Source organism: Micromonas pusilla (genome assembly GCF_000151265.4).
Source record: "Micromonas pusilla CCMP1545 genomic scaffold MICPUCscaffold_2, whole genome shotgun sequence".
In the NCBI taxonomy this organism is placed as follows: Eukaryota; Viridiplantae; Chlorophyta; class Mamiellophyceae; order Mamiellales; family Mamiellaceae; genus Micromonas; species Micromonas pusilla.
Window position 1 is genome coordinate 387,433 of NW_003315883.1, and position 23,004 is coordinate 410,436.

At 65.6% G+C, this 23,004-nt stretch overlaps 9 protein-coding genes across 9 annotated transcripts in view; 4 read left to right on the forward strand and 5 right to left on the reverse strand.

Annotated features, from left to right (window-relative positions):
• Positions 1 to 5,171, forward strand: part of RAD50 (Rad50 DNA repair/recombination protein) — a 5,674-nt gene extending 503 nt beyond the window's left edge. The window contains exons 2-5 of the mRNA XM_003055852.1: positions 20 to 205; positions 419 to 1,291; positions 1,399 to 3,230; positions 3,351 to 5,171. Of these exons, the coding sequence (XP_003055898.1) occupies positions 20 to 205; positions 419 to 1,291; positions 1,399 to 3,230; positions 3,351 to 4,965 (4,506 nt within the window). The 3' untranslated portion in view covers positions 4,966 to 5,171. The remainder of the gene's footprint in view (positions 1 to 19; positions 206 to 418; positions 1,292 to 1,398; positions 3,231 to 3,350) is intronic.
• Positions 5,172 to 5,202: 31 nt separating this feature from the next.
• On the reverse strand, positions 5,203 to 6,909 carry MICPUCDRAFT_55144 (uncharacterized protein; the record flags this gene model as incomplete). The annotated part of the gene is made up of 3 exons (XM_003056245.1): positions 5,203 to 5,467; positions 5,550 to 6,139; positions 6,205 to 6,909. The coding sequence occupies 3 exons, from the start codon at positions 6,907 to 6,909 to the stop codon at positions 5,203 to 5,205; spliced, it is 1,560 nt and encodes a 519-aa protein (XP_003056291.1).
• Positions 6,910 to 8,406: 1,497 nt separating this feature from the next.
• MICPUCDRAFT_38403 (uncharacterized protein) lies at positions 8,407 to 10,863 on the reverse strand (the record flags this gene model as incomplete). Its single annotated transcript, XM_003056246.1, has 4 exons — positions 8,407 to 8,538; positions 8,680 to 9,089; positions 10,006 to 10,199; positions 10,349 to 10,863. 4 exons carry the CDS (start codon positions 10,861 to 10,863, stop codon positions 8,407 to 8,409), a joined length of 1,251 nt encoding a protein of 416 aa, XP_003056292.1.
• A 628-nt stretch (positions 10,864 to 11,491) lies between these two features.
• On the forward strand, positions 11,492 to 11,746 carry MICPUCDRAFT_55147 (uncharacterized protein; the record flags this gene model as incomplete). Its single annotated transcript, XM_003055853.1, has 1 exon — positions 11,492 to 11,746. The coding sequence occupies one exon, from the start codon at positions 11,492 to 11,494 to the stop codon at positions 11,744 to 11,746; it is 255 nt and encodes an 84-aa protein (XP_003055899.1).
• Positions 11,747 to 11,922: 176 nt separating this feature from the next.
• Positions 11,923 to 14,775, reverse strand: MICPUCDRAFT_55148 (uncharacterized protein; the record flags this gene model as incomplete). The annotated part of the gene is made up of 1 exon (XM_003056247.1): positions 11,923 to 14,775. One exon carries the CDS (start codon positions 14,773 to 14,775, stop codon positions 11,923 to 11,925), a length of 2,853 nt encoding a protein of 950 aa, XP_003056293.1.
• Positions 14,776 to 15,280: 505 nt separating this feature from the next.
• MICPUCDRAFT_55149 (uncharacterized protein) lies at positions 15,281 to 18,115 on the reverse strand (the record flags this gene model as incomplete). The annotated part of the gene is made up of 2 exons (XM_003056248.1): positions 15,281 to 15,775; positions 15,869 to 18,115. 2 exons carry the CDS (start codon positions 18,113 to 18,115, stop codon positions 15,281 to 15,283), a joined length of 2,742 nt encoding a protein of 913 aa, XP_003056294.1.
• Positions 18,116 to 19,012: 897 nt separating this feature from the next.
• MICPUCDRAFT_55150 (uncharacterized protein) lies at positions 19,013 to 19,675 on the forward strand (the record flags this gene model as incomplete). The annotated part of the gene is made up of 1 exon (XM_003055854.1): positions 19,013 to 19,675. The coding sequence occupies one exon, from the start codon at positions 19,013 to 19,015 to the stop codon at positions 19,673 to 19,675; it is 663 nt and encodes a 220-aa protein (XP_003055900.1).
• Positions 19,676 to 20,235: 560 nt separating this feature from the next.
• MICPUCDRAFT_55151 (uncharacterized protein) lies at positions 20,236 to 21,492 on the forward strand (the record flags this gene model as incomplete). The annotated part of the gene is made up of 2 exons (XM_003055855.1): positions 20,236 to 20,242; positions 20,351 to 21,492. Exon 2 carries the CDS (start codon positions 20,353 to 20,355, stop codon positions 21,490 to 21,492), a length of 1,140 nt encoding a protein of 379 aa, XP_003055901.1. The 5' UTR covers positions 20,236 to 20,242; positions 20,351 to 20,352.
• A 1,083-nt stretch (positions 21,493 to 22,575) lies between these two features.
• MICPUCDRAFT_8276 (uncharacterized protein) lies at positions 22,576 to 22,965 on the reverse strand (the record flags this gene model as incomplete). The annotated part of the gene is made up of 1 exon (XM_003056249.1): positions 22,576 to 22,965. A coding segment is annotated over one exon (390 nt), but the record flags the coding sequence as incomplete, so codon positions are not given.
• Positions 22,966 to 23,004: the final 39 nt, after the last annotated feature.

A 23,004-nucleotide genomic window follows, 5' to 3' on the forward strand; every position in this document is an offset into this window, starting at 1 on the left:
CCCCCGCGCGGCGCGACAGACGGTGATCGAGTGCCTCAAGATGGCGACGACCGGGGAGCTCCCGCCCAGCGCGCGCGCGGGGCAGGCGTTCATCCACGACCCGAAAGTCGCGGACGTCACGGAGGTCAAGGCGCAGATCAAGCTGCGATTTCGAGACGTGCGGAAGCAGCCGTGCGTGGTGACGCGTTCGTTTCAGCTCACGCAGGTTAGTTCGAGCTCTGTACACTGGTCCCCATACGACCGCGTCCACGTGGTGAACGTCTCTCGCGGCGGCGCGTGGCGCACGGTCCCTCGCTCTTTTATTTCGTCCTCTCTTCGCTCCGACGCCGACGGACCGCCGACTGACCGCCGTGCGCGTCCTCTACTCTCTCTCTCTCTCTCTCTGCGGCGTCGCGTCGCGTCGATCTCTCGCGACCAGAAATCCGGAGGCAAACTCGAGAAGAAAGATTTGGACCAGGTGATCCAAACCCTGGACGAGAAGACGGGCGAGAAAGTCAGCGTCAGCAGGAAGTGCGCGGACATCAACGCGACGGTGCCGGACATGATGGGCGTCTCGAAAGCCATCTTAGAGAACGTCGTGTTCGTGCATCAAGAGGACAGCAACTGGCCGCTGGGAGAGGCGGCGACGCTGAAGAAGAAGTTTGACGAAATTTTCAGCGCCACGAAATACACGAAAGCGTTGGAGCACATCAACAAGCTGCGCAAGGAGCAGAGCGCGACGATCAAGGAGTACAAGCTCAAGGTAGAAACGTTGCGCGTGCAGTGCGACCACGCGACGAAGCTGAAGCAGCGATTGGACGAGAACGCGGGAAAGGCGACGCGATTGGGCGAACGCATGCGAACGCTGCAAGAAAAGATTGACCGCGCGAACGAGGCGTTGAAAGCGCGACACGACGACCTGAGCTTGATTCGGAAGATCGCGGAGAAGAAGGCGCTGCTCGAGGCGAAGCGCGACGTCGTCGTCGCGGAGTGCGCGCGCCGCGGCGCGAGCTTGAAGAACGAGCTGACGGACACGCTCGAAAACTTGCAGTCGCACCGCGACGCGTTCGGCGCGAAAACCGCCGAGCTCCGCGCCGAGCTCGAACGCCACGACGCGAAGTGCGCGTCGCTCGCCGCGTGCGCGCGAGAACTCCGCGAGAAGCGCGAGCGCGATCTGCGCGCGCACGGCAAGCTCACCGCGGAGGCGGAGGCGCACGGAAAGCGTCTCAGCGCGCGCGCGTCTCAGGCGCGTTCTGCGCGAACGTTTTTCACCAGCCGCTTCGCTCGGTTTCAACGCTCGATCGATCGCTCGGTTTCAACGCTCGATCGATCGCTCGGTTTCAACGCTCGATCGATCGCGCGGGTCCCCCCCTTTCGACTGACCGATACGCGTGTTTCGTGTGCTTGAACGACCCTCAGCTCGCCGCGCTCGTCGCCGCGTACCCGGACGATATCGGGCCGACGCCGCCGGCGCTCGCCGCCGCCGCCGCCGCGGGCGCGGGCGCGGGCGAGCTCCGCGACGCCCCGGAGGCGATCGCCGCGCACGCCACCGTGTGCGCGCGGGCGCGCGACCTCCTCGATCGGCTCGCGCGCGCCGCGGACGAGCTGCGCGCGAAGCACCGCGCGGAGGACGACGCTGCCGCGCGCGAGATGGACGAGGTCTCCGGGAAGCTCGCCGCCGCGGGGGAGTCGGCCAAGGCGCGCGAGGAGCGACGGCGCGCGTGCCGGCGCAGAGCTGACGACGCCGCGGCTGAGATGTCCTCGTTCGCGGTGTCCGACGACGCGATTGAGGACCTGAGACGACGCGTCGACGACGCGGAAAAGCTGTTCGACGAGAGGAGAAACGCGAACGCGGCGTCGCGCGTCGCGATGGAGCTCGAACAGGCGCGACCGAGACCGCTTCCCGCGCGCGCGACGCCGTTCGCGCGTCGTTCGCTTCTCGAGGGCTCTCTGTTTCTATTTCAATTTCTCTCCCTCGCGTCGTCGGTCGTCTCGTCTCTCTTCCCCGGCGCCGCGCGTCGTCCCTCTCGACGTCCGTCGCGGTATTCCACCCGCCGGCGACCGGCGAGACGTTTCGCCGACCGACCGACGCGTTCGCCCCCGCCCCCTCCGCCCGCCTCCGCGGTTTCGCAGAAAAAAGAAGCGATCGAGGCGGCGGAGAAGACTCTGAGTCGCCTCCGCGCGGAGCAAGACCGCGCCGCGGCCGCGGGCGAGTCCGCGCTGAAGACGCGACTGAAGCGCGAGGAATTATTCTCCAAGGAGGAGTCCATGCGATCGCTGTTGGCGTCGACGAGAGAGCGCTTCGCGGACGTCTTCGACGGAGACGCGCGCGTTCCGGCGCCGGAAAACGTAAAGATGGAACTCAAACGCGTCGTGGACGCGCGCGCGCTCGCGGTGGAGACGGCGCGCGAGACGGCGTCCGCCGCGTCAAACGCCGCGAGCGCGGCGGCGTGCGCGCTCGAGACCGCGGCGGCGAACGAGCGGCGACTCGCCCGAGAGGCGAAAGACGCGGAGGAGAAGGCGGAGGCGGAGGGGGACGTTCTCCCGGCGCCGGCGACGCCGGCGACGGGAAACGGCGAGCGCGCGTCGGCTTCTTCTCGGCTGGACGCGTACGCGACCGCGGTGAAGGATAACGACGCCGCGCTGTCGAAAGCGGAGGAGGACCTCACGGTTTTGAAAAACCTCGCGAAGGTGTTCCAGTCGTTCTCCGCCGCCGCGGGCTCGACGTCGTGCTGCCCGTTGTGCTCGGCGAAGTTTGAAGACGCGCGAAAGCTCGAGACGTTCCGGGCGATGATCGAGTCCAAGGTGGCGTCCATTCCCGAACAGACCGCATCCGGGCGGGCGGCCGTCGAGGCGTCGCGCGAGCGGCGCGCGAAGCTTCAGGCGCTCGCCCCGCTGGTCTCCGCGTACGAGCGCGTCACGCGGACGGCGCTGCCGGACGCGAGACGCGCGTTGTCGGACGCGACCGCGGCGGACGCGGTCGCGAAACGAGCGGCGTCGGACGCGTCGAACGCGATGGAGACGGCGCGCGAGTCGCACACGTCCGCGGTGGCGCTCGCGGAGGACGCGGACACCATCGCGCGGCTATCGCGCGAGGCGCGCGAGCTTCGCGGCGTCGTGGAGTCGCTCGAGCGCGCGTCCGGGGTGGCGTCGTCGCAGTTGCAATTCGTCGGAGGCACGCGGGGTGCGGGCGCGGCGGTCGGCGGCGCGACGCAGACGCAGGGGGGCGCGAACCCCGCGAGGGTCGTCAGGTGCGTTCTGTGCGATCGTTTTTCACCCGTCCCTCCCTCGGTTTCAACGTTCGATCGATCGCGTGGGTCCCTCCCTTTCGACTGACTGACCGACCGACCGGCGTACGGAACGGCCCTCAGCGCCATCGCCGCCGACGTCGAGGACGCGGAGGCGTCCAAAGCCGCGCTCGAGAAGGAGCGCGACGTCCTCCAGCGGAAGCTCTCCAGGACGGAGCAAGAGCTTCTCGCGATCGAGCGCGACGTCAGGGATCTGCGCGAGGAGCACGTGCGCGTCGGGTGCGTTCGGTTCAGTTCCATTCCGCGCGTTTCATTTTCGATTTCGTTATCGTTTCACGTCCGCCCCGCCCGCCGCTCGGTTTCGACGTTCGATCGATCGAGTCCCGTCCCCTACTCGCTGCTGACGGACCGACGCGCGTCGCGTTTAAACGCGTTTCGGAACGGCCCTCGCAGCGCGAAAGCGGACCGCAAGGCGTCGCTCAAGCGCGAGATCGAGGACTTGGAGCGCGAGGCGAGAGAGCTCGACGCGGAGGAAGCGCGCGTCGCCGCGGAGCGCGCGCCGACGGAGCGCAGGCGCGACGCGTTGGTCGCGGCGCGCGACGCCGCGAGGGCGACGGCGGCGGCGAGCGAACGCGACGCGGACGAGCGCGTCCGCACGTTGCAGCGGGACGTCGACGCGCTCGCCGCGGCGGACGCGCCGATAGACGAGTACGCGGACTCCGGGAAGGCCGCGGAGCTGACGCGGTGCAAGGAGGCCGCGGACGCCGCGGAGGCGAAGATGAAGGCGTTCGAGAAGGAGCTCGCGACGGAGACGGCGAGCGCGAAGATCAAGAGAGAGACGATCGAGTCGAAGGCGTCCATCGCGAGGGACTTGGACGATAACATCGCGTACTTGAAAGGTAAGGAGGAGGAGGCGAAGTTAACGTCTGAGATTGATGCGTTACGCGCGAAGATCCAAGCCCTCGGCGTGGACGTGAACGCCGTCGAGTTGACGTTTCGCGCCGACCAGAAATCCCGCGACGAACTCAGAGAGGCGTACGCGGAGTCGCAAGGAAGAGTCACGACGCACCAAGAAGCGATCGACGCGTGCAAGAAAGAGCTGAACGACCCGCAGTACAAGGGCGTTCGAAAGCGTCTCTCGAAGCACGTCGTCGAGCTGAAAACGTACGAGTACGTCTCTCAGGACCTGGAGCGATACCACTCCGCGCTCGACCGCGCGCTCATGGCGTTTCACGCGTCGAAAATGTCCGACATCAACAAGGTCGTGAAAGAGCTCTGGCAGCGCACGTATCGCGGACAGGACATCGACTTCATCCAGATTCGCTCGGACGACGACACCGGGAACAAAGGACGGAGCTCGTACAACTACCGCGTCGTGATGATCGTCGGCGACGCCGAGCTCGAGATGCGCGGGAGGTGCTCCGCGGGGCAGAAAGTCTTAGCGTGCCTGATCATCCGTCTCGCGCTCGCGGAGACGTTTTGTCTCAACTGCGGCATACTCGCTCTGGACGAGCCGACGACAAACTTGGACGCGCCCAACGCGGACGCGCTCGCGCGGTCGTTGATCGACATCATGCGCTCGCGCGAGGACCAGGAAAACTTTCAACTCATCGTCATCACGCACGACATGCACTTCGCGCAGGTGCTCGGACAACGCGAGCACGCGGATTACTACTGGAGGATCACGAAGGACGACGACCAACACTCGCACATCGAGTGCGAGAACATCTACGAGTGAGACGGCGACGGCGGCTGCGACGACGGCGGCGACGGCGGAGACGACGGCGGCGACGGCGACGGCGACGGCGACGCGAACGCTAACGCGAGAGGAAGAGACGAGCGAAGAAGGACGAGAGTGAGGAACAGAACAGGACGGGACGCGCGCGTGAAACGAAATGAAACGAAGCGACACGAAACGACGCGTCCTCTCGACGCGACTTCCCCGCGCGACACTTTCCTACGGCGGCTCAGCTACCTACGACACCACGCACGCTTGACAGAGCCGGTTCTTCTCCTCCTCCGCGTCGTCGCCTATGATCCGCCCTTTCTTGTCGTAGTCGATGTCCAACTCGACTTGGTACCGCGTCGTGCTTAAGTATAATTCGAACCTCGTGAGCTCGTGCTCGAGAAGATTCAGGAAGCTCTCCTCGAGCTCCTCCGGGTGCAGCAGCGTCGTCGTCTGCGCCAAGCTCCCGCTCCGGTGCAGCCGTTTCGATGACGCGTTCAGCGCCAACGTGGACCTGTGATGTGATAGATCGAGGAAAGACACGAGTCAGTCACGCGTGCATGCTATCGGTGGTTATCGTTCCCGCGTGTCAAAACGCGAGGTTCATAGCGCGCGAAAGAACTCGCCTCGGGTCGTTGGCCACCGGGGTGAGTTTTTTTTTCAACTCCGCCTCGCCCCCGCGGCGAAACGGGCTCGGTGGCGGCTTCTCGTTGTTCTTCTTCGCCGCCGCGAGCTTCTTCCCGAACTCCTCGATCAGCTCCTCTCGCAGCATCGCCGTCGGCTTCCCCACTCTCCAGTGCATGACGTCTCGTATCGCTTGTCCTCGTCTTTTTATCCGCGAAAAAAACGTCATCCTTCGCCGAATCACGTCCAGGACGTCGTCGCCGTAGAATTGAACCTCTCGGCAATCGCACACGAACGGGTGCCCCGCCTTCTTGAGCGTGCGGTGCTCCACGGGGCGATACTCTGGCGAGATCGCGACCGGTTTCGGCTTGGTCGTCCGCTTCAGTTTCAGCTTCTTAACCTCCTTGGTGCCGATCACGCTCGCCGCCTCGGAGCCGTTCCACGCGAAGCGACGTCGGGGCGGGAGTCGAAAGGCGTCAGTCGAAGTCGAAAGGCGTCGCCCGAGACGTGTCGGGACTGAAACCGTGGCGCGATCGGAGAGACGCGACGGGAAAAGTCCGTCCTCAAGAAACAGCCTTCACCGCGCGAACGCGGTCGTACGGGGACCGGCGCGGGAATAGAACGCACCTCGGCGCGCCTTCTCAGGTCGGCGACGGTCATGAGTCGGACGCACGAGCTCCCGATCCGCTCCCCGTCTCGATACAGCTCGAGCATCTTCAGCAGCACTCGGAGCGAGTGCGCCATGACGGCGTAGTGCGATACCGTCGGCCAGATGGGCGCCGCGGGCGAGTACCCCCACACGTTTTGTCGACGCTCCTCCAGGTATCCCGTCTCCCACCACGGCGCGGATCCGAGCTCGGTGTCCTCTCCGTACTCGCTGGGGACGCCGCCGCCGCCGCCGCCGGACGCCTCGGAGAAGTTCTCGTCCTCGAACGCCTTCCACTTTTCCATCTCGGACTCGGAGAGGAAGTTCATCGCCGGCTTCTTCGGGCCCGGGGACGCCGCGCCGTCGAAGATGGCGTCGAGCACCTCCTCGTCCGACGACGACGACGACGACGACGCGTCCGCTCCCTTCGGTTTCTCGCCGCGTATGCCGTCCAGGGCTTGGAACTCGTCGTCGCCGGCTTCTTTGCGGCGGCGGCGAGGCGCGATCACCGCGTTCGGCGGCGGCGGCGGCGGCGGCGCGCGCGCGGCGTCGGCGTCGGCGTCGGGGGATCCCCCGCCGTCTTCGCCGCGTCTCGGACTCGACTGCTTCTTCTTCTCTCGCGTCCCCGGTCGCGGGCCGTCCAGCGGCGGCGGGGCGCTCGTCGTCTCATTGCGACGGAACGCCATCGCGACGCGCGCGGCGGAAGCGTTCGCTCGTCCGCGGCGCGCGCGCGCGGCGCGAACTCGCGGACGTTCCAAACTGAACGATTTATTCGACGTCAACAGCACTCGTCGAACGCGTCGCGTCGGACGGGACGACGCGACGACGGCCGCGCGCGTCGTCAGTGCGCGACGCGCTCTCCGCGCGCGCGATGCCGCCGCGCCCAGCCCCGCCGTCGCTCCCGCCCGCGATCCCTTCCAGCGACCCCAGAGGCCGCGACGAGTTCAGCGGCGCGGTGGACGTGCTCAAGCTCCGCGGCCTTCGCGCGGCGCGCGATCACTTCGCGCGCGTCGGACGCGGCGACGACGCGCTCGCGATCGCGGACGCGCTGCCGAGCCTTCGCGGGACCTCGTTCGAGCTCAGGCGCGGGCGCGCGATGGAGCTCGCGCCGTTGTTGCGGGTCCGTCCCCGTCCCGCGCGCGTCCGCGTCCCCGTCCGCGTCCCCGTCCCCGTCCCCGTCCCCGTCCCCGTCCCCGTCCGCGCGTCGTCGCCGTCGTTCGCGTCCCGACTCGCGCGTTCGTTCGTTCGTCCAACCGTTCACTCGTTCGTTCGCCCCCGCCCCCGCGCGCCGCGCGCTCCCGCCCCGCCCGCGCTCTCCCCCGCAGGCGCCGCTTCCGAACGACCTCGACGCGCAGCTCCCGGTCATCGACCGCGACCGCGCGCGGAGGGCGTTCGGTGGGCTGAGGAACGCCCCGCGCGTGTCGTCGCTCGCGGAGGAAGACCTCGGGATGCGGTGCGCCGTCGCGGAAGACGCGGCGCGACGCGCGGCGAGAGCGGTGAGACTGCTTCCCATACGACCCCGCACGCGCGCTGAACGCCGTCGTTTCTGAAGGATTTTTCCCGGCGCCATGCCTCGCGCGCCCGCGCTTCCCTCACAACGTCCGTCTTGTTTGACCGGCGAGACGCGCGACTGACCGACGCGTTCGCCCGTCGCGAACGATCGCTTCGCCCGCGCAGGCGGCGGCGACGGCGGCGACGGAACCCGCCGCGGCCGCGACGACCGAGGCGCCGGCCGACGCGGAAAACCACGACCGGGAGCGACGGAGGCGTGAGAAACGCGAGCGGAAGGAGAAGAAGACGGATCGGAAGGACCGGAAGCGCGCGAGAAGAGCGGCGGCGGAGGGCGGCGGGGGGGGACCCGCGGACAGCGGGCTCACGGGCGGAGTCAGCGGTCTCACGGGAGTCACTCGAGAGACGACGACGGGAAGCGACGGCGACGGCGACGGGCCAGGGGAAAGCGGCGTGACCGCGCTCGCGAGCGGGTGACGCGTTTGCGATGTGACGTGTTGTGATGTGATGCCAACGTGCGGTAACGATCGATCGCGTCGTATTCATCAGAGGCGGCGGCGGCGGCGGCGGCGGCTTCGGCGGCTTCTTTTGGTTTTTTTTTTTGGTTTTTTCGGTCCTCTCTCGGTCTTCTTGTCCCTTCCCTCCTCCTCGTCGAGCCGTCGCGCCCGCGAGGGTCACATGACGACGCACTTCCCCCCCGCGGGGACGCACCGTCGCTTCGTCTCCTCCATCGCCGCCTTGGCGTCCTCGGCGTCGACCTTACCGTCCTTGTTCACGTCGAGGGCGTCCCTCGTCGCTTCCGCGCCCTGCGAGAGGTTCGGTCGGTCGGGGGGAGGGTGAGGGAGGGCGGCGCGCGCCTCTCTCGGAATGCTCGACGAGCGCAGCCTAGGGTTTTCTCCTCCTCTCTCCGCCCTCCCCGCGGAGGAGGCCGGAGGAGGGGCGCGCACCTTCTCGAGCGCGCCGCCGACCGCGCGCGCGGCGGTGGAGAGCGCGTCGCCGACGCCGCCGGCGAAGCCGCCGGCGACGTCCTTCGTCTTCGTCTTCGCCGCGGTCGCGGCGTCGCCGACCGAGCGGCCGACGGCCTCCACCTCCTCCGTGACCGCGCCCGCGACGCCGGACGTCGCCGTCGCCGCGCCCGCGGTCGCGGTCGCGACCGCGTCGGACGCGGTCGTCGTCTCCTTCGTCGATTTTTTGCCGCGTCCGAACGCCATGTCGAGGGAGTCGTCGAGGGCGTCGCCGTCGCCGCGCGCGCGGAGAACGAGTGCGCGGGGTCTCCGCGGTCGAAGAGACGCCGGAGCCGTCTCCTCGGACGCGGACGTAGCTTGCGTACTGTAGGCCCTACGTGTCTGGTTGAGTACTCGTATGAGTACGAGTAGGCTCGTTCAAGAAAGCCTGTTATCCTATCTTGTACCTTCGGTACGAAAGTACGAAAGTACGAAAGTACTTTCGTACTTTCGTACGAAAGTACTTTCGTACGAAAGTACTTTCGTACCTTCGAAGGTACACGTAGAGGCTCACATGGGTTCCATGAATCCCGTCGTGGGGTTGCTTACTACGTGAGAGGATTGTTCGTAGTGCGGTCTGCTCGCTTCTAGATCACATGTTTTACCCGGATGGGTTAGAGCTCAGTCTTTTTGTAATCAGATCTACACAGTGCTCTGACGTGCACACGAAAGCGAAAGCGCCGAAGAGATGGGTAGGCGAGTGACAGTGGATGGAGATATAAGGGCGTACCAGGGACTAGGTATTCGGGGGAAGGGGTGGGATACTCATTGTCTCATTCCCTAACGCTCGCGACTACGTTCTCGCGAACGCGTCTTCGGACTCCTCTCGCTCTCGCGTCGTCGCCGCGTCGCGTCCGCTCTCGCGCGCGAAATCGCCGCCGACGGCGACTCCCCCCGCGCCGCCGCCGCCGCCGCCGCCCCCGCGCGCCCCGCGTCTCCCTCCCCGCGCCTTCTCCTCCTCCGACGCGCCTCCTCTTCCCCGACGATCCCCCCCACCTCCGAGACTCCCCGCGTCGCCGCCGCGAGCGTCCTCCAACCGGCGACGACGCGCGTCAACCTCCGTCTCGCGTCGGCGTCGGCGTCTGAGGGCCGTTCTATACGAGCGAACGTCGGGGTGGAGTTGAAAGGCGTCAGTTGGCGTTGAAAGGCGCCGAGGGCGGGGATTGAAAGCGAGGGACCCTGGGCGGAGAGAAACCACGGCAAAAGTCCTTAAGGATCGGCGTTCACAACGCCGACGCGGTCGTATGGGGACCAGTGTATAGAACGCACCTGAATCTCCCCCCTCCTCCTCCTCGCTCGCCGCGCGCGTCCCCCTCTCCCTCTCCCTCTCCCTCAGCGCGTCCTCGACCGCGCGCGACGCGATCGTCTCGCGCGCGTCGTACAGCGCGTCCTCCAGGAACGTCTCGCGCTCTCGCGCCGCGTCCGACGCGCGCCTCAGCGACGCGGCTTCTACCCGCGCGTCGCTGAGGGCAATTCCATACAAAAACAGTTCACCGGTCAGTTGATAGGGACCCACGCGATCAAATGCTGAAACCGGACAACGGGTGAAAAACTTTTGTATAGAACGCACCTGAGGCGCGCCTCGAGCGTCTCCACGCGTCGGAGCAGCCACGCGCGATCGGTCGCCTCCGTCTCCGCCTCCGTCTCGTCGTCGCGCGCGCGCGCGGGCCCCGCGGCGAGGCCGCGCGCGGCGTCGACGGCGCGGACGCGCGCGGAGACGACCGCGGCGGCGGAGACGTCGCGCAGGCGTCTTCGCAGCGACGACGTCAGCGCTTCGAGGGACGCGATCGCGCGTCGGTCGTCGTCGAGGCGCGTCGGCGTCGGCGTCGCGGACGCGGACGCGGACGCGGACGCGGACGCGGACGCCTTCGGCGTGGAATACGGCGTCGCGAACGCGTCGTCGTCGTCGTCGTCCGACGCGTCGTCGTCGTCGTCGGCGCGATCGAGGCGGTGGACGCGCGGCGACGCGCCCGAGCGTCTCGCGGCGACGAGGTCGCGAAGCGCCGATCGCTGCCTCGCGACCACCTCGCGCAGTCGACTCGCCTCCGCGGCCTCGGCGCGCAGCCACGCGAGCGCGGACTCCTCCCTGTTCGCTCGCGCGCGAGACGCGTCCGCGGACGACGTCATGACGCGACGCGCCGCGCGCGTCCGACGAGTCGTCGTTCGGCGCGCGAGGACGACGACTGTCGCGCGACGACCACGGCGCTTTTGAACACTTCATCAGATATCAGAAGACTGATGCTGACTGGATACTGGATGCTGGTGCTCTTTGAATTTTACAGTCGACGGCCGTTTCTGCAGGGAGTCGGTACATGTACGGCGTAGTACGTTTTGTATGAGAAATAGTCAGAAAATCGCGGTGGTACCATCCTTTCCCACGGGCGTACTTTCGAAAGTACTCTTTTTTCCGTTGGGTTCCTATGGTAATATGGGATCCAACCTAATTCGACTCGCGCGTGGGTTGGGCTCTCGGGGCATGGAAAACGGATTCCAAAGCAATGGCGCGGTCGTCTGTGACGGGGGACGACCTCCCGCGATGCAAGATCAGGCTGTGAACCCACGAGGCGCTATAAGTCGGGTGTCGCGTCCACGCCATTCCTTGGATTCGGCACCTGAAAATAGCTCGCACGAGCTTTTCACGCCTCCTGTCCAACCCCGAACGCGACGGACTCGAGAGGAGGTATACGGGAGCGTTCCGACGCGGAGTTTGCCGCGCAGGCGTGCCGCAGAGGTACTCCGTCCCGACCCGACGCCGATGCCCATCACGCAAGGGCGGCGCCTTCGTTACGGTCCCACACATCTCACTGAGGCGGACAAGCTCATGTTCATCATGGCAGTTGAAGAAGGGGTGAGGCGAGGGGTACCGAAGGCGAAGACGACGGAGGCGTGGGGATTGAATAAAAACGCGTATTCTGTTTACAAGAAGCAATACGAGGACGGCGACCTCGAGCCTAAGAAGATCACCGGGCGGCCGCCGGAGTTCAACGAGGAAGTACGGAAGTACGTGTAACAAGTTACACATAGATACGTGTACACGTACTGTAGGGCCTACGGGTGCTGTACACGGACGTCAATAAAACACTCATCCTTACTGTATTTACAATCGTATGTACAATGTTTGTTCAGATTAACTTCTTGGGTTGGGCCGTCGCGCGCGCGCGCGCTCCGGTCTCGTTCTGTCTCGATTCATCGCTCGGCGCCCCCGTCGAACGGATTCGCGCCGCCGAACCGATTTTTTTTGCCCCCCGCCCGGGTCGGCGTCGGCGACGACGGCGGGGACAGCGCGACCGTCTCGCCGCTCGGCGCGAGGGGCGGCAGGCCGCCGCCGTACTCGCGCGGCGGCGGCGGCGGCGGTAACTCGGGCGACTCAGACCGCGGCGCGTGCGCGTGCGGCGCGCGGTTGGACGCCAAGGCGGCCGTCACCGCGTCGGCGACGGTTCTCGCGAACTCGGCGCGTTCGCATTCTCGTTCATCGATCATGCGCCCGAAGGGGTTCCGCACGTCCACGGCCACCGCGGGCGGCGGCGGCAGCGGCGGCGGCTTCGGCTTTTCTGGCGCGCTCGGGCGCGTGATCTCCACGACGCTCGCCGACGTCGGGTCGGCGAACGCGAGGTTCCGCAGCCGCTCGTACCGCCGCCGGTGCGTGAAGCGTCGGTCGCAGAGGTAACACGCCCACGTGCAGAGCATCAGGGCGAAGAGCACGGAGACGAGGATGAGGAGCTGCGTCGCGGTGACGACGTCGGAGGATCCGTCGTCGTCCGTCGATCCGAAGCGTTCGTTCACTCCAAAGGTGCACGCCTTGTTGGCCGCGTTCCACCCCGCGGTGTAGTTACACGTGCGGTGACCGTAGGTCTTCGAGAGGTCGAGGGTGAAAAAGTCGCGCGAGTCTTTGCGACCGAACCCGCGCATGGAGTGATACCCTTTGAGGAAGGTGTCGTCGTGCACGGCCCACATCATCTCGTTTTCGCCGCCGAAGTTCAGCGGCACGCAAACTTTCGTGGGCGCGCCGAAGACGACCGCCGTGTGGCACAACTTCGTCGTGGTGAAATCCATGTAGCTGTGACAGCTCGTGACCGTCATCGCGCTCGCGTAGTCGACGGCAGCTCCGGTGCCGTACCAGTGTCGAAACGCGGAACCGGTGGCGTGAATGTGGTACCCCTTGACGCCGGTGCCGACGACGGGCGATCCGAAGACGTTCGGGTCGTTCGCGTCGGCGTACGGATCGTTGACGCCCATGATGACCGGAGCGTCGTTCATGCCGTTGTGCTCCGCCGCCGGGTTTTTGCTCTTCAAGCCGACGGCGAGATATCCGACGACGCCATTGAAGGCCATTCGAGCTCGCCACCTTCCCGAGGGAAGCACGTCCCACATCAGATAGAGTTTATCTCTGACGAGCTCGAGGCTGTTCGCGTAGGACGGGACGTCGACGGCGTCGTAGAAGCTCGACTCCGTGCACCGCGCGGTCGCGGGGATCTTCGGAGGGTCCGTGATCGGCTTCGTCGTGTTGTTGTTCGCCGTGGAGACGCACTCGGGGTAAAAGTCGCCGTGGCCGTTGGCATCGGTCCATATTTGGCCGCGCGTGTTGACGCACTGCTCGTGTTGGCCGGAGGCGCACGTCAGCGCCGACGTGGACATGCACCGCATCCAGCAGTAAATTTCGTTCGCCGCGCACGCGGCGGCCAAGAGCTTACGTCCGCCGCCGCCGCCGCCGCCGCCGCCGCCGCCGCCGCACGCGACCGACATCGCGCCGGAACGCGCGTCGGCGACGAGCGCGTCGCGGAGCTCGCCGAAAGACACGCCGCGCGCCTCGTCCATCAGGGCGTCTCGAGGAGGCAAGAACATGCGACCGTACCAGAAGCGCGATCGACCGTCGCCGAGCGCGGGCATCGTCACGGCGTGCGGCACCGCTCGCAACCCGGACTCGAGTTTTTCTCCAATCTGGTGCTCCATCATGTCGCCGAGCGCGACGATCACGACGTCGTCGTCGAGGTTCTCGTGGTCGAGACGCACGCGGCGTCCGTTCGGGGGCAGGGACATCTCGAACTCTCCGGGAGAGCTCTCGGCGTCGACCGTCCCGGGGGCGTCGTCGCCGCGTCCGTCCGAGACGACGACGGCCGGCGTGAAGGCGATGAACAGACCGTGATCGGTGTGCAACTCGATCGTCTTCTTCTTCGTCGTCGCTTCTTCTTCGGACGCGGACGCGCGCGAGGAGGGAGACGAGCGATAGGCGTGAAAGTGTTCGAGGTGCGTCCCTCCGTCGAGGATGTCGCCCACGGACGCATACTTCGACGCGCCGCCGTCGCCGTCGCCGTCGCCGTCGCGCCCTCCCGCCGCGGCCGAGGTCGACGCGGCGCGCAGCATGACGGCGTCCCGGCCGTCGATGAGCTTCGCGAAATCGCCGACGCTCATCGCTCGCGCGACGAGCGCGGCGGCGACGGAGACGAGCGATCGAAGTTCGCTCGACACCGCCTCGAATCGCGCGCAGACGTCGACCGCGCCGTGGTCGATCTTCTCGCCGACGACGCCGGCGGCGGCGCCGCGCGTCGTCGTCGCGAGCGTGTGCCGATCGGCGCCGTCTTCGTACGTCTCGACCTGCGCGTTCGGAGACGCCGCGACGCACGGCGCGAACAACGCCGCCGCGCGCTTTTTCGCGTCTCCGAGCCCCGGGACGAGCACGCCGGCGACGCCGTCGCGCGCGAGCGCGCGCGAGAGCGCGCGCTCGCGGCGGCGACGATCGCCGTCCGCGTCGTCGTCCGCGGCGGCGCTCGCGGTCACCGTCGTCGGCGTCCACGCCGGGACGTCGTCGCCGATCGCGTCGATCGGCGGCGGCGGCGGCGGCGCGCGCGGCCGTCGCGGGGGCTCGACCGCCGCGGAGGCGGAGGCGGCCGCGGCGGCGGCGGGCGTCGCCGCGCACGCCGCGAGGATCGCGACGCAGCACGCGGCGATCGTCGCCCTCCGGGGAGCGCCCGCCGCGGATCCTCGTCCTCGCCCGCGCGCGGGGGGAGACGCGTGGGCGGGCATGGCGCGAGGGTAATTCATGCTTTTGATCGACCGAGATAAAATTGGATAAAATTGCGATCTGCATCTGGATTTCCGGTTCGGCGCCTAGCTACGTGTAGGTCGACGTGTACGTGTACAGCTGTACACGTGTAGGGCTGTGTACATACACATAACTTTTACCTGACTGTACGCCCAGTACTTCTGTCGTGTACACGTACAGTACTGTACGTGTACTGGAAGAAGGCTGGCTGGGACGACACGAAGAAGGTGCTCGACGAGGGGTTGGCGGCGACGAAACGCGAGGTGGTGGCAACAAACAATGTTAGAATGTTATTGAAGCTTCAAGTAAAATATAATATGGTGTCAATATAATATGGTGTCTCGACGGCTCGAGGTGTCGGCCGGAGGAACTGTCGCTCGACATCATGACCATTCCTTCCATCGGCAGAGCCTCTTCCCGTGATATGTACAGGTTGACTGATAGACTGACAGATAGCGGTAACACGTTCTCTCGTGAATTCAGCAAACTTCTTCGCTCTCACGTTTACTTCCTCGGCGGCGGTCGACCGGCAGTCGTGTCTTCTTCGTCGCCTCGGCAACAAAACACGCGAGTGACGAACGGAACGATCTGGAGTATGACCATCAAGAACAGCGAAACGATACCAAAAGACAACGACATCGCCTGGAGGACCGTGTACGATCGTTCGCGTTCGCATCGGTACGGAAAGTTCTCCCGCGTCCAGCCGCACATCCCGGACTCGCCGAGCTGAATGTACATCTCGGTGAATGCGGTGATGACGTCCGACTCGCATTTACTGGCCGCGTTGGTGTAGATGACGTGAATCCCGGCGTCGTCCTTCTTCTGCGACGCGATAACCGCGTTGGCGCACGCGCCGGCGAAAGTGGCCTTCGCGCTGGTGTACTTCGCGTCGAACGCGGCGTCCGTGTTGTTCGACGTCGGCGTGTCGGTCCAGTACTTGAACGGTTTAAGCGGGTACAGTTGGGTGGCTTCTTTGCCCCACGGGCGGAAGTGCACGCGCTGAGGGGCGTTCCATGCGAAGCGACGTCGGGGTGGAGTTCAGGGGCGCGTCAGATGGAGTTGAAAGGCGTCGAGGCGCGTCGGGATTGAAACCGAGGGGCGGCGGGCGGAGAGAAACGCGCGCAGGCAAAAGTCCCTAAGGAACGGCGTGCACCGCGCGAACGCAGTCGTACGGAGACCAGTGCAAGGAGAACGCACCGCATACGCGTTGTTGCTCTCGTACTTCCCCGCGTTGTTGTAATTATCGGGGGCGTCGCCGGTGATCGACGCGGCGGAAGACGTCCACGACGCGGGGAGCACGGTGAAGTCGTCCAGTCCCGTGTTCGCGGTCGTCGGGACCTGCAATTTCGCGACGCACTCCTCGTACGTCCAGTCTTGCTCGTACCAGGAGATCTCCCTCTGCGCGGGGCGGCACGTGTACCCGGACTTTTGGTAGTTCGTGCTCTCGATGACGACTTCGGTCCACGTGAAGGTGAGGTAGTACCACATCATCACCGCGAAGACGACCTCGAGCGCGACGACGATGACGAAGAACATGCCCAAGATGAAACTGGGCGGCGCGATGAGGTCCATGACTTGCTCGACGTACATCTTCTCCGGAAGCGGAACGCGGCCTTGGTACGTCTTCTCCGGCGGCGGCGGGGGTTTCTCCGGCAACGTGCGCGCCGGCGCCGGCGTCCGTCGTTTGGACCGACTAGACTTGATGACGAGCGCCGCGGTGAAGCTCAAGACGACGAAGACGAGCTGCGCGAACGTGAACGAGAGCGACGCGCGCGTCATGACGTCCAAGGTTTCGTCCTTGACGCACTCGTACGGCGCGTTTTCTTTCGCCCACAGGCACACGTTGTCGCCGAGGTCGTCCGCGAGGAGCTTCCACACCTCGACCGCATTCGCCTTATTCGCGTCGGTCCACGAAAACGTTGCTCCGGCGGTCACCTCGAAGTACGAAATTCGCGCGCTCTGGCCGGCGCTGTTCACCAGCGAACGCGTCCCGTATTCCTGGCCACCGGTCGCCCAGTTTTCGATTCCCCACGAGTCGTACCCGTACGTCGTCGCGAGCGCGGGCTTCGTGTAGTTTTCCCACATCTTGCTCTCGACGCCCTCGGTCGTGTAGGCTTTAAACGGCTGCCACTTCGCGTCGAATCGCGTGTACGTGTTAGTTGCTCCGGTTCCAACGGGGCCCGTGTTTGTTTGGGATGTGAAATCGATCGTGCTCGTGCTCGGCGCTTGCACGTTCGCGAGACACGTGGCGTAGTCCCACGTGAGGCCGTAGCCCATGTCGTCTTGCGTCAGCGGCGTGCACGTGTACCCGGATTTTTCCCATTCCGAGGTGATGATCGTCTCTTTCAAGTTGTACTCGGACTGCGAGTACATCGCGAAAAATCCGGCAAATGTGCCGAGCGTCAAGACCGCGATGCAGATGGCGACGAAGGCGATGGTCGCGTCGCTCGAGATGAACTTGATCTCTTTCGGCTCGTCGTAGAATTCCGTCCAAAGCGGGAGCTTCTTCACCCAGTGGTCGAATTTACGCTTGTCCCTTAAAATGTAGGAGACGACGCCGATGAGGATCGTGAAGAGGAGCGCGGCGTTACCGTTGGCCAGGGATATGATCTGCACCCACGGCATCTGTTCGGTTTTCTCGCACGTGTACGGCAGGTTGCTGGCGGCGAAGTCGCACACGTCCCCGACGCCGTCGCCGTCCACGTCCGCGTACACGAAATTAATGATCTTGTTGAAGCAGTCCACCACGAGCTGCTTATCCGCCGCCGACGACGCGACGGTGGCGGAGCCGGCCTCGACGTATATGCCCTTGTCGTCGCTCGTGTAGTCGCTTCGCTCCGGGTCCAACGTGTGGCCCCCGCTCGCAGCGGTGCACGAGAGCGTGTCGAGCTCCGCTTTTCTCGCGTTCGGCTCCTTCGGCCACAAGAGTTCCTTGTACTGAGAGCCGCCGAACGGGTGAAAGTAGTATTTGGAGTTTTCAAAGACGAAGTTATCGAATGTCACCTCGCGCACGTACGCCGGGCACTCGGCCACGGTGTACCCGAGTCGATAGTAGGAGTCCGCGGCGACGGGTTTGCAGTCGTACCCGGAGATGCTCGTTCGACTGCCGACGATGACGTCCGTGACGTGTTGCGCGGAGAGCTGATAGTACCACATCGCCGCCGCGAACGCGATCAGGACGACGGCGTAGACGAACGAGGACGCCGTGGCGACGATTCCGACCCTGGCGATCGTGGGGATGGCGTCCGCGCGGTCGTAGAAGTACTCGGGGACGATCGGGTCGATGAGGCTGAAGAACATTCCGGAGAGACATCCGCGGCGACCATCTCTCGACGACATCGTCTCGCGACGCGTCGAGTTTGCGCGCAGAGGTCTCGCGCCGTCGTCGGGTGTTCCTCGCGCTTCCTCGCGAGTCGAGCTCTTTCGCCTCGTGACGTGCTGCTAGTTGGACGCGAGTGGCGGACGCGCGTGAGCGGCGATGCGGGAACTTGCGTTCGCGTGGCCACGATACGATCCGTGATCTACCCTACCCGGGTTGGTGTATACACGAGCGGCGGATGCGGGGAGCGGCGCGTTTGTTTGTCCGAGGGGTCTTAGGGCAACGACCTGGGTTCGTGCGTTATCTCCTTTTCGTGTGATTTTCTCAGATAAGTTAAGGTTACAGTACGCTTCGTACTTTCGTACGAAAGTACGAAAGTACTTTCGAAAGTACTTTCGTACTTTGTACTTTCGAAAGTACAAGTACTTTCGTACGTGGTAGGATACTCTACGGTTTACGCCTACACTACGTGTACACGTACTGTACGTGTAATCAGATACACACACTGTACGTGTACTGTAGGGCTACAGCTACAGTACGAGTACAATATCCATCTGATAAAGAATCTTTGAGGAAGGTAAATCTTTCGGATAGTCCCGTTCAGGGACGGAATTCCGTCCCTTTCCGGGCGAAAAACTGAGAATTTTCCCTATGGGCAATCAGTTGGAGTACGAGTAGTTTTCCGCTCCGTACTCATTTTTTGGTGATTTTCCGCCGATTTTCCGTCGAAAAACGGCGGAAATTCGGCACTTGTAACCAATTGCCCACAGGGAAAATTCTCAGTTTTTTCGCCGGAAAGGGACGGAATTCCGTCCCTGAACGAGACCTATCGGAGCGGGGCTGCGGAGGTGTCATTGTCGTGCTTCGCGAGAGCGAGAGCCGCGCGCGCGGACGCGGCCGCGGTGCGACCCGGGGCGATGCGGCGACCCGCGCTTCGCCCGGGCCCGCTGCTCGCGATCGTCCTGACCCTCGCGTCCGCGGCGACGCCGCGCGCGTCCGCGGCGAGCGCGTGCTCCGTCGCCGCCTCCGGACGACCCACCGCGAAGGGTTTCGCGTGCGAGGTCGCGCTCGATCCGTCCGCGACGCTTCACTGGACCGTCGGCCCGGCGCCCGCGACGGACGGCGTCGCGGCCGTCGCCGCCGACGACGTGTCGTTCGCCGTCGTCGCCGACGCCGCGAGCGGCGTCGTGGGGCTCTCGTTCCAGAGCGGCCCCGTCATGGTCCCCGCGCGCGCGGTGATGTCGACCGTCGACGCCGCGGGCGCCAACGCCGACGTCGCCGCGTACGCGCTGAACGGATACAACGCGGCGGGGGTCGCCGCGGACGCGACGTTCGCGCTGTCCTCCGCCGCGGTCGCCGTCGAGGCGGGCGTCACGACGCTCGCGTTCGTCGCCGCGAAGTCGACCGTCGGTCTCGAGCGATTCCGAGGCGCGTCTACCCTGCGCCGCGTGACTGGTCCCCATACGACCGCGTTCGCGCGGCGCGCGCCGTTCCTCGAGGATTCTCGCCGTCGTCTCTCCGCGTCCACCCCACGCTTTCAATCCCTACGCGCCTCGACGCCGCCTCGCGGCTCCGACTGACGCCCGTCGACGCCTCACGTCCGCCCCGACGTCGCCTCGGGCTTCGGTTTGGCGTCGTCGTCGTCGTCGTCGTGACTGGTTCCCATACGACCGCGTTCGCGTGGTGAACGCCGTTCCTTAAGGACTTCTCTCATAATCTTCTCATGATCATCGCCCTCAGACGCCGCGGGATACGTCGGTTGGTCGCTCGCCGCCGACCCGGATCGCTCGCGAGTGCACGACCGCGCGGGCGTCGCGCTGATCGATCTCAACTCGGGTGTGTCGTCGCCGGTGAACGCGCTCGGGCTCGACCGAGTGAAGACGCACGCCGCGCTGGAGGTAGTCGGCTTCGCGCTCATGCTGATCGGATCGCTCGCGGCGGCGCACAAGAAGCGAATGCCCGGAGGCGCGAGGGGCTCGCTGTGGATCCGCGCCCACCGCGCGGCGCAGCTCTCCGGTCTCGTCTTGGCCGCGGCGGGTATGATAGTCGTGGTGTCGCGAGAGGACGACGAGACGAGCGAGCCGTTCGACTGGGGGAAGGCGACGGCGACGGCGGCGTACAAGGCGCGTTTGTTTTTCACCCGCCGCGCGCTCGGTTTCAACAGTTTCAACGGTTTCAACAGTTTCAACAGTTTCAGCAGTGCAGTTTCAACATTCTGTTCGACCGCGCCCGCCCCTTTCCTCTCGTCGACTGACCGATGAACCGAACGAACGCATTCTCGCGCGGCCGGCGTCGCCCTCAGGCGCACGGCGCGCTCGGCGCCGCGCTCGGCGCCGCGGCGCTCCTCAACCCCGCGCTCGCGTATTTTCGCGAACCCCCCCAACCGAGCGCGAAGCCCAAGCCGAAGCGCCTCGCTCACGCGCTGCTGGGCTGGATCGTCGTCATCGGCGGCGGCGCGAACGTGGTCCTCGGGAGACACGCCGCGGCGGATTCAAAGTACGACGACGTCCTCGACGAGAACGTCTCGCTCGCGCAGGAGGCGGCGGGGTGGACGATCGCGGCGGTGGGCGTCGTCGGGCTCCTCGCGTCGATCTCTTCGCGCGGCGGCGGCGGCGGGCGGCGACGGTTCACGTCTAGCGACGGTTTGAATTCCAATTCCAATTCGGAGACGACGACCGCGTGGCCGTCGATGACGAAGGAGGACGTCGCGCGATGCGAGCTGTATTTCGACCACGTGCGCGACGACGGAGCCGGAGCCGGAGACGGAGACGTCCCGCGCGCGAGAGAGAGTCGCGTCGTGGAGTTTCTCATGAAGTCCGGCCTCCCGCTCGCGACGCTCCGAGACGTGTGGACGCACATAGAGGCGGAGACGGACGCGGACGGCGGCGTCGCCCGCATCGCGTTTTCCAAGGCGTTTTACCTCGCGGAGATCGCGACGAGAGGCGCGACGATACCGCCGCGGGAGGATCCGACGGATTCGAAGATCCCGTGGCCGCGCGTCCTCGCGGAGCTCGAATCTGACGAATCCGATCGCGACGAGCGATGGCCCGCTATGACCACCGAGGACGCGGCGCTCAAGATGCGCGCGTTCGACGCGTTGGCGCGTCGCGCCGGCTCCGGCACCGGCGACGCCGCGGCGACGCTCGAACCACGCGTCGCGAGAGACGTCTTCCTCGAGTCCGGCCTCCCCGAGAGCGTTCTCGCCGACGTCTACGACGCCGCGGACGAGGACGGAGACGGCGAGCTGTCGCTCTACGAGTTTTCGTGCGCGATGTACCTCGTCGAGCGCGCGACGAGAGGCTGCGCGCCGCCGCCGTCGGCGTCCGCGCTGCCCGTCGAGACCTTCGCGAGCGTGCGCTCGGCCATCGAACGAAGACGTTCCAAACCAAGAAGTTAATTCGACAAACGGGTACTGTACTGTACTCGTACGTGTACGGAAGTACTTTCGTACTTTTTAGTACCTCACGATAAGTTGTTACTCATATCATATGTATGACAGAGCAGTCCAAAGTAAGGTTACAGTACGTGTAGTTAAGGTCACGCTCCGCTAATTAAATTTCCCGTGCCAAAAGTACGAAATTGATACTGAATACGCATACAAATTGCAAAAACGTACTTTCGTACGCGCCCACGCGCCGTCGCTGCGCGGATTGATTTGAAACTTCGTCACGATGTTGTCCATCACGTCGCCGATGCCTTCTCAAAGTTTCGCGAGTTTTAGAGGCCTGGAAGGCGGTTTTCGGACCCTAAGGACCTTTTTTACGACTTGTTGGCGGGCCGCGGGGTGTCCTTTCATGCCCGTTAGGCCGCCGGCAGGGCCGGATGCGCACGCGCGCGGCGGCCCTGAAGTTAGTACCTATCGCGCCTATCGCGCCTATCGCGCCTATCGCGCCTATCGCGCCCGCGCGCCCCGCGCGTCGAAAACGCATCTCGTCGCCTCCGCGTCGCACCCCTCGTACAGCGCCCTCGTCGCGCCGTGCGACGCGTCTGGAAAACACGCGCACCGCATCCGCGTCCGCCCCGTTCCTCCCGGCGCGCGCGCGGGCTCGCGCGTCCTCTCCTCTCTCGGGTGCGACGCGCCGTCTTCGCACCACACCTCCGCGCGACCGTCTGACGAGGGCGATCGGATCGCCCGCGCGACGGGGCGGCGTTCGGGGGGCGCACGGGCGCACGTCAGACGGAGGCGTCGCGAGGCGGGCGGCAAAAGTCCTTAAGGAATGGCGTTCACCACGCCGACGCGGTCGTATGGGGACCAGTGTACGGCCGCGCGCGCGTCGGGATCGAAACCGAGGGGCGGCGAGCGGAGAGAAACGCGCGCGGACGGGAAGAGAAAGTCCGTCCTCGAGGAACGGCGTCCACCGCGCGAACGGGGTCGTACGGGGACTAGTGTGTTGAGACGGGACGCGCCCGAGCGCGTTTTCCTCGCACACGTCCGCCACAGCGCTTCTCTCGCGCTGTCGTCGCGCGCTCTTCCCTCGGCGCGATTCGCCGCGGCGTCGAAGGCGAGCTTGCGGCGCGTCTCGACGCCGTTCGCGTCGTAGTAGTGTCCTCCCGCGAGCACGCCGATCTCGCGGTACGCGTCTCTCTCTTCACTCCCCCCCTCGTAGAACTCGAGCCATCGCCGAACGCCCAGGATTTCGTCGTCGGAGAGGCCGTCCACGTCCGGGACGAGCCCGTCCTCGTCGAATCGCCCCGTCGCGAACGCGCGCGTGCCGTCGCGCCCGACGAAGCCGGCGTAGGGCATCCCGCGCGCGTAATGCCGCGCGCCGCCGCCTCGCGTCACGTCGAAGACGCGCCCGACGATCGCGAGCCAGAGCGACGGGTCGTCGACGCCGTTCCGCGTCGCGAGCTCGTCGGGCGTCACGAGGCGGGTCGCGGGAGTCGTCGTCGTCGTCGCCGCCGGCGCCGG